The sequence below is a fragment of the Lactuca sativa genome, chromosome 7 (assembly GCF_002870075.4).
Source record: "Lactuca sativa cultivar Salinas chromosome 7, Lsat_Salinas_v11, whole genome shotgun sequence".
Taxonomy (NCBI): domain Eukaryota; kingdom Viridiplantae; phylum Streptophyta; class Magnoliopsida; order Asterales; family Asteraceae; genus Lactuca; species Lactuca sativa.
Window position 1 is genome coordinate 14,028,556 of NC_056629.2, and position 10,316 is coordinate 14,038,871.

General features: G+C 39.5%; 1 protein-coding gene across 1 annotated transcript; it reads left to right on the top strand.

The window, feature by feature from the left end:
• The first annotated feature begins 672 nt into the window (after positions 1-672).
• LOC111906052 (hevamine-A) lies at positions 673-1,572 on the top strand. The gene has a single exon (XM_023901787.1). The coding sequence runs from the start codon at positions 673-675 to the stop codon at positions 1,570-1,572; it is 900 nt and encodes a 299-aa protein (XP_023757555.1).
• The last annotated feature ends 8,744 nt before the right edge of the window (positions 1,573-10,316 follow it).

Genomic DNA, 10,316 nt, shown 5'->3' on the forward strand with positions numbered 1-10,316 from the left:
TAAAGAAAAGAACCCTAGCTATATTATCATTCTATGTTATATTCGACGACGTGCTTGCCTTCATTCTAAGGTATATATCTACCTATTAAGAACATGCACTAAATGAAAAAGAGACAATACTACGAATCGTAATAGCATTCTTCTTTTTAATCCTAAGCCACCACGATGCACACGTATAGGATATAAAAATTAATTAAGGGTAAAAAAGAAATAACATATATGTTACATTGTTACGTATGACGCATATATATACCAGCAAGAAAGATATAAAAAAACGAATACTAATCCATATCGACTAATGTGATTGTCTGCACCCTGTACGTAGTCTCTATCATACTTAGAGCCCATGAAAAAGACAATATTAAGATGTAAACAACAATTATTGGTAAATGGTAAGCAACAGCATTGAAGCATATATTAGTTCTATTAAAGAATATGATAATAGTCAAATTAAGAACAAACAACATGAACACTCTTTTGATTATGTATGTATAAAATTTACAACTAGACGAGCTAGACTACATAACTTTCTAAACTATGTGTATAACGCGCGAGACAACAAAGCTTTCTCATAAAACAATCATCATCACTCTCCTATATAAACATAAACAATGTAACAGTTTCAGCACACGTACCTTCCAACTAACACAACAAAGAACAAACATTATACTAATGGATTTTGGATCCAATATCTCAGTTGCCTTTCTATCCTTGATGCTGACACTGTTACTTGTCAGGAGTTCTAATGCTGGTGGAATCTCCATATACTGGGGTCAGAATGGGAACGAAGGAACCTTGGCAGACACTTGTTCCACAGGAAACTATGAATATGTAAACGTGGCTTTCCTTTCTTCTTTTGGAAAAGGTCGGATTCCAGTTCTGAACCTTGCTGGTCACTGTGATCCGAGTAGCAATGGGTGCACCAAACTGAGCTCGGACATCAAATCCTGCCAATCAAAAGGAGTCAAGATCATTCTTTCCATTGGTGGTGCTTCTGGGAGCTATTCACTAGCTTCTTCAACAGATGCAAGACAAGTTGCTACTTACATTTGGAATAACTTCTTGGGTGGAAAGTCATCTACACGTCCACTTGGCGATGCGGTATTGGATGGAGTTGATTTTGACATTGAAAGTGGAGATGGAAAGCACTGGGATGACCTGGCAAAGTACCTCTCTGCGTATAGCAAGCGTGGAAAGAAGGTTTACTTGACAGCAGCACCTCAGTGCCCATACCCGGATGCATGGCTTGGAACGGCACTTCAAACAGGTGTTTTTGACTATGTGTGGGTGCAATTTTATAACAATCCACAATGTCAATATAGTTCTGGAAATATCAACCGCATTAAGGATTCCTGGAAGCAATGGACTTCTAATATCCCAGCCAAAAAGATTTTCTTAGGGCTTCCAGCAGCTACTAATGCAGCTGGAAGTGGGTTTATCTCTGTGTCTGATCTAATCAGAAAGATTCTTCCTGCAATTAAGGGTTCCAATAAGTATGGAGGTGTGATGCTGTGGTCGAGGTATTATGATGATCAATCTCGATATAGCTCTTCTATTAAGAGCCATGTTTAGTTTTCATCACTCTACAAATTTATGATGTTCCCTTGAAAATTTTATTAATTTGTATGTTGCTGTTGTTTATATGCAATATTAGGGGAATGTCCACCCGCTTATCTACTATAATAAATGAAGGTTTTTTTGACACATGTCATCTTCTCATTCATTTGGACACATGACATTTTCTAGAATTTTTATATTTTCTATTTTCCACTTGTCATTTTATTGTATTTTTCATTTTATTAAATTAAAATTCCACATTTAATGTTTAAGGTAATATATGTAAGTATTTATTAGAAAAAGTTTATATATGTAATGTATTCAATACATTAAAGTCTCATTAATTTTAATAATTCAATTTTTTCCCATTTTTCTTATAAATTCAAACTTTTCAAATTGTTAAAATTTTATATATTTTTTTTAATTAAACCCATGTAATACATGGGTCTCACACCTAGTGATTATATAAATATAGTTTTCATCACTCTACAAATATAAATAACTTTGTATATAATTTGTATTTGTGAGTTATTGTTATCTATATGATTATATAAATATAGTAATTTAAAAGACCCCTTATGAATAGTACCATTTTCTGATTGATTTTTTTTCTTTTTTGTTTGGTGGGTTCGCATTTTTTTTCTCCTTCTTCAAGATAGTGGTTTCCATGTGCCGGAGCTACCATGTACGTGTTGGGTTTTCTCTCTTTATCTGTTATAGACTCAACAAATATCACCGACCAAATTTTCTTTTCCATGCTTTCCTCTGGTTTCCTCTATCATTTTCGTTTTACCGTCTTCGTTTTTGTGCAAGTAAAAAACTAAGCGTTTTTTCTTTTCTGTCTTTCAATTTTACCCGTAAATGTCTTCTTTTGTTTTTGATTTCCTCTTGGTTTTTTGATTTTTTGTTTGGTGTTGATATTTCGTAATGCCTAAACAGAACTCTCTCCACCTGCTTCATCTTCGTCTTCATCTACTGTTGGGTTCGTTCGAAATTAGCATCGCCAACAACTTGATGTTGCTGCTCTGCCTATTATCTATGATTGTGGAGATTGTATATGTGTTTGTGAATTTTGTGGCACATTATTTTGGTTTGTTGAAAGAAATATGGCTCAGTCTACCACTAATTGACCATCTTATACCCAATGTTGTAAGTCTTGTTCGGTAGTTCTTCCTTATCCTCCCCCCACCTCCTGAGATTCGAAATCTGTATATTAATGGCCGTTTTATGGATGACATTAGGGCATATAACAACATGTTTTAAATGACTTCTTTTGAGTCTGATGTTGATGAGGACGTTGACAAGGGTCGTGACCCATATGCTTTTAAGATAACTGGTCAAATATTCCGCTGGATAAGGTCTATTTGCCCCGAGGATAATAATGCCCGTAGATTTTTATAGTTATATATTTATGAAACTGAAAATGAGCTTTCGAATAGGTTAAAAGCCTTTGATTTGCCAAAAAAGAAAGACCTTGATCCTTTAATTATTCAACTTCTTAGGCGATGTTTGACAGTTCATGATGAGTATGCGCGTACATTCAAAACAGCCAAGCACATAGCCGATGAAATGGGTATAGAGTCATACACAATGTGTTTATATAATGATGTTCCTGATCGAAGATATGGTGTTCCAACTCCACGTAGTCTAGGATGTATAATTATTTGTGATAAGGGCAATTGTGAAAAGTATGATATTATCATCCATTCAAAATCTAGGCGGCCTCAATGTGTTAGCAACCTTCATCCCAATTACATGCCCCTACAATAATATCCTTTGCTTTTTCTTACGGAGAATAAGGTTGATCTCCACGTTTGAAGCTGAATAACATGACTGGTTCTTTCGCGAGAATCTTACAATTAATGTGTACTATAGTCACCAAATACATCCACATAACCATATCTATTCTCACATCTTAGACTCAGTTTGACTTTTCCAACAGTATCTGCTTGATGCATATACTTGTATGGAGGAGGACCGATTGGAGTATAACTGCGATCTGATTATGTAAGTGGTCTATATGATGCGCTTTCCAAAGGGTGATAGGGATAGTAAAGTTATAGGAAACGTTTATTTTTGCCTGCATCCTTTATTGGCGGTCCTATCAGCTGCAAGAGTTGTTAGGAAAGGGGTTTATTTGGTTGAGCAGTTCTCCTTGGGGAGCCCTAATCCTTTTTGTTAGGAGTAGGATAGCTTACACCGGATGTGCATTAACTACCGAGAACCTAACAAGCTGATGGTGAAAAACCGTTACCCTTTGCCGAGGATTGATGATCTTTTTGACCAGCTTCAGGGGACATCTTGGTTTTCCAAGATCGATTTGAGGTCCGACTATCATCATATGAGGGTACGGGAGGAGGATATTCAGAAGACGGCCTTTCGAACTCGCTATAGGCATTACGAGTTTGTAGTGATGCCTTTTGGGCTTACCAACGCACCGATGATGTTCAAGGACCTCATGAACCGGGTGTGTAGGCCCATGCTGGATCAATCAATGATTGTTTTTATCGATGACATTCTGGTATATTCGAAGACTAGGGAACAACATGAGGAGCATCTGCGAGATATTCTTGGGGATTTGAGGAAGGAGAGGCTTTATGCAAAGTTCTCCAAGTGTAACTTCTGGTTGCGTGAGGTTTAGTTTTTGGGACACATCGTTAATCAGAATGATATTTTGGTCGACCCAACCAAAATAGAGGTGGTGATGCAGTGGGAGGTACCGAGATCTCCATCTGAGATTGGAAGCTTCCTCGGATTGGCAGGTTATTATCGGAGATTCATCAGAGACTTCTCCAAGATTGCTGTTCCTCTCACCAAGTTGACAAAGAAGGATGTTGCTTTCAGTTGGGGGCCTGAGCAGCGGGCATCGTTTGAGACTCTTCGCCAGAGATTGTGTGAGGAGCCAATACTTACTCTCCATGAGGGAGTTGAGGATTTTATGGTATACTATGATGCATCCATTACAGGATTGAGTGTTGTATTGATGCAACGAGGGTATGTGATAACATACGCTTCGAGGCAGTTGAAGCCTCACGAAACAAGATATCCCACTCATGATTTGGAGTTGGGGGTGGTGGTTTTCGACCTTAAGATTTGGCGCCACTATATCTATGGTGTTTGGTGTACCATCTACATGCGCCATAAGAGTCTGAGATACTTTATGGATTAGCCTAACTTGAATATGAGGTAAAGGAGGTGGTTGGATGTAATGAAAGACTATGACTACGAGATCTTGTATCATCCAAGCAAGGCCAATGTGGTGGCCGATGCCTTGAGACGGAGGGCGGCTAGTACCCCGATCCAGGACGTATGCATGCGAATGACTGTGATGACTCCAATTTTAGATATCATCAAGTAGGCGTAGTCAGAGGCCGTAAAAGAGGAGAATCAGAAAAGTGAGCGGGTGATCGGTTCAGATTTCGACATTTGATATTGACAGTCGAGGGATTTTGACTATTCATGGTTGGGTATGGGTACAGTATGTGGGTGGGTCCCGACGAATTTTGATAAAGGAGGCCCACAAATCGAGGTTTTCCATTCACCCGGGGGCCACCAAGATGTATCTCGACTTGAAGCATAATTATTGGTGGCCATGTATGAAGAGAAATGTGGCATGGTTTGTGGAGCAATGTTTGACCTACTGAAAGGTCAAGGCTGAGCACCAGTGCCCTCATGACAAGTTGCAGCCTCTGGAGGCTCCCCTATGGAAGTGGGAGCAAATTACTATGGTTTTTATTACAAAGTTACCGAGGATTGCGAGGGCTGTTGACATTATCTGGGTGATAGTGGATCGTTTGACGAAGAGTTCTCACTTCTTAGCCATTATTGAGAACTCTTCTGCAGAGATATTGACCGAGATTTATGTTCGGGAGGTGGTAGCTCGGCATGGGGTGCTGACGTCTATTGTGTCTGACCGGGATGAGCTCTTTACTAGAGATTTCATGAGGAGTTGGGTACCCGACTACACTTCAGTACCGCGTACCATCCGCAGACGGACGGACAGAGCGAGCGGGCGATTCAGACGCTCGAGGATATGCTGCGTGCTTGTGTTATTGATTTTGGTGGCATTTGGGACTCCTATCTTCCGTTGGCTGAGTTCTCGTATTAAAACAACCATCATGCTAGTATCGGTATGCCACCATTCGAGCTCCTTTATGGTGGGAGATTTCAGACTCCTATTTGTTGGGACGAGGTAGGGCAGCGGGTCATGGGGAGCATGGAGGTAGTGCTCAAGAAGACTAAGCTTATACAACAGGTTCTACAGAGATTATTGACAACACAGAGCCGCCAGAAGAGTTATGTGGATCGGCGATGCTCTGAGATAGAGTTTTAGGTGGGAGATCTAGTGCTCCTGAAGGTGTCACCCTGGAAGGGTGTCATCCGCTTCAGGAAGTAGGGAAAGTTGGGCCCCAGGTTCATTGGTCCTTTTCGAGTTTTGGACTGTGTGGGCAAGGTGTCCTACCAGTTGGAGCTACTAGAGGAGCTAAGGCAGATTTATGATACCTTCCATGTTTCCCAGTTGCGGAAGTGTATAGCTGATGAGATATGATATGTGCATATTTAGCTATGGATTTAGTATAGATTTTTATCATTATTTGGCTAATTATTTGCATTTTATGGAAAAAAGATACTTAATAGTGTTGGAATTATATTTTCAGTCCAAAAGGTATGCTCGGAAGCTAAAGGAAGCAGGAGAAGTGATTGGAAGTTCGGGAATTGAAACAAGGAAGAAAAATGCCAAAAAACAAGAAGGAATCGACGAGTAGGGACGACTACTCGACGATTCGTGTCGAAGATTCGAGAAGCTCTAGAAGTCCTTGCCGTACACGGGTTTTAAGTGACGGACTCGTCGAGTCGGTCACTGGACTCGACGAGTCACCTCTGTTTCCTGAATAATATAAATAGGGACTTGGAGATCGAGATTGGGGACTTCTTTGGAACCCTAAGAGGCCAAATTATGATTGAAGGTGCTGTTAGGTCGTGAGAAGCCGAGGAATCAAGCCTACATTCAATCTTGAAGATAATTAAGGCAATTTTAGTTTATTCTTAGTAATATTTTGATTTGAATCATGTTTAAACTCTTTAATTTCGTTTTTGAGTTTGTGTTTACTGCAATTATGAACTAAACCCTTATTCTTCTGTTTAGGGTAGATGATTTTATGAATATGGATTGATTTTATGGTTAGGATTAATTTTAATTGGTGATTATGTTTTGTTAAGCTTGTTAAAGAACCTTATATGTTGATAATAACTATTCTTTTGTTAATAAATCAGTAATTAAGTTGTATGAACATCTCTTAGTTATTAATTTCATATGATTTACGTGACCACATAGTTGTATGTCTAGGAATAACGAACGTGAAACTAGAATTAACTAGAAGATATGTAAGTTAATGTGTGAGCTTGTATGACGAACCATCAGCAAGAGGTTAATTGAACGACCAATTTAATTAATCACTACAAGTCTTACTTAACCCGAATCAATAACTAGGAAATTTATTAATTTAGAAAACTGGCCATTGCTTGAATTAATCTGTTTTCTAAGGATTAGTAATAACGAATGTGAATCTAATCACCTAAATCGGTAACCAATGAAGAATTGATCCGATACATTTACTATAAAATCATCCATGGGAACAAATGAGTTGAACCTAAACATATGTCTAAATCGGTAACCAATAAAGAATTAATCTGATACATTTACTATAAAATCATCCATGGAAACAAATGAGTCGAACCTAAACAGATGTCCTCTTAACTATTGAATTTAGTGGTAATTATTTGCTTAGCTGCTAGTTAGTTAAATTGCGTGTTAGTTAGTCTATTTAAGTTTTTAGTTCCATTACTTGTTTTTTAGATAATATTAGTTATTAGTTTTAATTTTCCGTTCCCTGAGTTCGATATCCTACTTACTTAGCTACACCACAATTGATAGGTCCATTGCCTTTGTGTGTTAATTTTATAATTAAAATTAGGTTTAAAACTAGTTGAGTTTACACACATCAAGATAGTTGTGGTTCCTTTGGAGGAAGTTCAGGTCGATGATCGCCTGAATTATGTGGAGAATCCTGTAGCCATTTTGGATCGAAAAGTGAAAACCTTAAGGAACAAGGTTGTAAACCCGGTTAAAGTTCAGTGGCAGCACTGGAGAGGTTCAGAGTGGACATGGGAACCTGAGTCCAAGATGCGTGAGCAATATCTTGAGTTGTTTCTGGAGGATGAATTTGAGGGCGAAGTCTGATTCTAGTGGGGGAGAATTGTAACATCCCGAAACAAGGTACATTTTATCATTTCTTGAATTGTTTTATTAAAAGTGGCACATTTGGTCCCTTAAAGAAAAGGCTTGCAAAAGTGGTTATACGTGGGGCGTACATATGAGTACACACATCGTATTCATGGAGTGTGCATGGACGCGTATGGCCAGCTAGTATGCAGGGCGTACTAGCTCAGATGTTAAACCCTAATTATAAGGGTTTCCCTAATTTAAATAACATCATGGCTTCATTTCTGGCCACCCTTATCAACCTCGAACACTCCCATAAACCCTAATCTCGTGTGAGGGTGCTTGCGTGTGTTATTGCAAGATTTGAGTGTTCTTTGACCTTGTAGTTAAAGAAGGAGGTTATTGAAGAAGAAGAAGGTGCTAACAAACTTGAAGATCCAAAAACTTTCCACCCTTGTGGATCATTTTCAGGTATAAAGTTTCTACCTTGACAAGTGTTCTTGTAGATCTCTTTGGTTTAAGATTTATGAGGTAAAACTCCCCAAGTTTGGACCTTTATGAGTTTTGGTCTCTCCAGAAGGTTTCAACTGTCCTTTGATGCATATTAGGACATTTAGAGTCTTAAAAATGCTTGCTTTATCTTCCCCTTTGGCTCATGCATGAGTAAAGTAGCTTTGAATGGATGAAGTAATGCTTTGAGCCTTTCCTTCCTATGTAATGGCTTAAAGCCAATGACTTTATGGATTAAGACACTAACTTAGTAGATTTAGAGGCTAATGGAGTACGCCAGGCGTACTTGTAACATCCGCATTTCTAGGTATCATATTTCAATTATTTATTTTGAGTTTAGAAGAAGGACTCGACGAGTCGGCGAGTCGAATCGACGACTCCGTGTTGTGGACAGAAACCCTAAATCTTTGGGCCTGTGACCTATTTACAGGTCCTTATAGCCCACAGTTGCGGCTACCCTTCCAGAGAAAAGAACCCTAGTGAGCTTGAGCGTATAGTGTGAGAGGAGGAGCCATCTTGAGCCTTGTTGGTGTGATTTTGCAAACAAGAAGGGAGTTCCAGCAAGAGGGGACAGAGGAGGTTGATATTCTGGGGCATTGAAGCATAAAGCTTCACTTTGAGGTAAAAAATCGACCCTTTCCTTCTGTATGGTGTAGATTACATGAATCTAGGGTTTCTTGACCCTTTTTCTTTAGTGGAATATGAAGCATATGAAGTCCCAATGTGGAATAGGCCTTAAATCTGGACCTTAAGAGGTCCAGAGAGTCCCAATCTCCCAGCTTTATGCTGTTCCATTGGAGTTGTGAACCTAGGTTGCCATTTTAGGAGCTATTTCATCAAATAGAGCCATATGAGTGTTGCATGAGCATAAAGAATGGACCTTTACATGATGATTGGGTGTTAGAAGGTCAGATCTATAAGTTAGAGAAACAGATCTGACCTCAGAAGGTCATTTGAGTGTTGCCATGGAGGAAACCCGCCGAGTCCATAAGAGGACTTGACGAGTCGAGTCAGGTTGCCCCGCGATTTGTGACCAGTGGTAACCCGTTGAGTGAAAGGTTGGCTCGAGGAGTCGAGTGAGGCCTTAGGAGGATTCAGAGGACACGCATGGACTCGCCGAGTCACCCAAGCGCATTCGGCGAGTCTGGTCAAAGTTGGACCGTTGACGGGAATTGACTTCAATTGACCTTCGGGTTTTGGTCAAACTGATTCAAGAAGAGGTTAGGGAGGTGTAGAATGGTCTTCTATCCATTCTTTAGAGATGAGAACATAAGAGGGTATTGATGAGAGATGTTATTATTTTGATAGGAGGAGGCTAGGTCGGGATATCTAGCACGCGAGTTTATCCGACATCATACGAGGCGAGTCTTCTCACTATACATTACCTAGAGTGGTATCTATGTGCAGACTGGAGGGTCTTATGTGTATGTGTATGTTTGAGATTATGTGCATTGTGATATATGTATGTTATGTGATATGTAGACCGGACCGGAGGGTCCAACGAGCTATGAGACTAGAGGGTCCCGCTGAGACACATTGACCAGAGGGTCATTATAGCCTCGAGTGGCTTATGTGCTGTATGTGGTATTTTGGGGAACTCACTAAGCATTTATGCTTACCGTGTTATGTGATATGTGTTTCAGGTACCGACAAGGATTGTAGGAAGGCGCCGACATGATCTGTACACACTGATGAAGATTTATGTATTTTGAGATTCTGGGATTTGTTTTATCATGATGACACTTGCTATACTCGAGTTTTGAGATGATTTGTATGAGACATGTTTTATTTGAAAAATAAAAAAAAATTGTTTGTAAATTTTACGTTGTTACAGTACTATTGGCTATGCGCAAAGTAGCCTGATCCTTCCCCGATGCATGCTGACCCTGTTATATGCCCAACGTAAGGGGTTGTACACTCGCGTATGCGCCATGTGTTGACTTTTGTTGACTTTGACCCTTGGTCAAGTTTTAGGGTTTTTGGACCATGAGAAGGGAAAAATGGTAATTTTTCCTTTGGAAGGTTT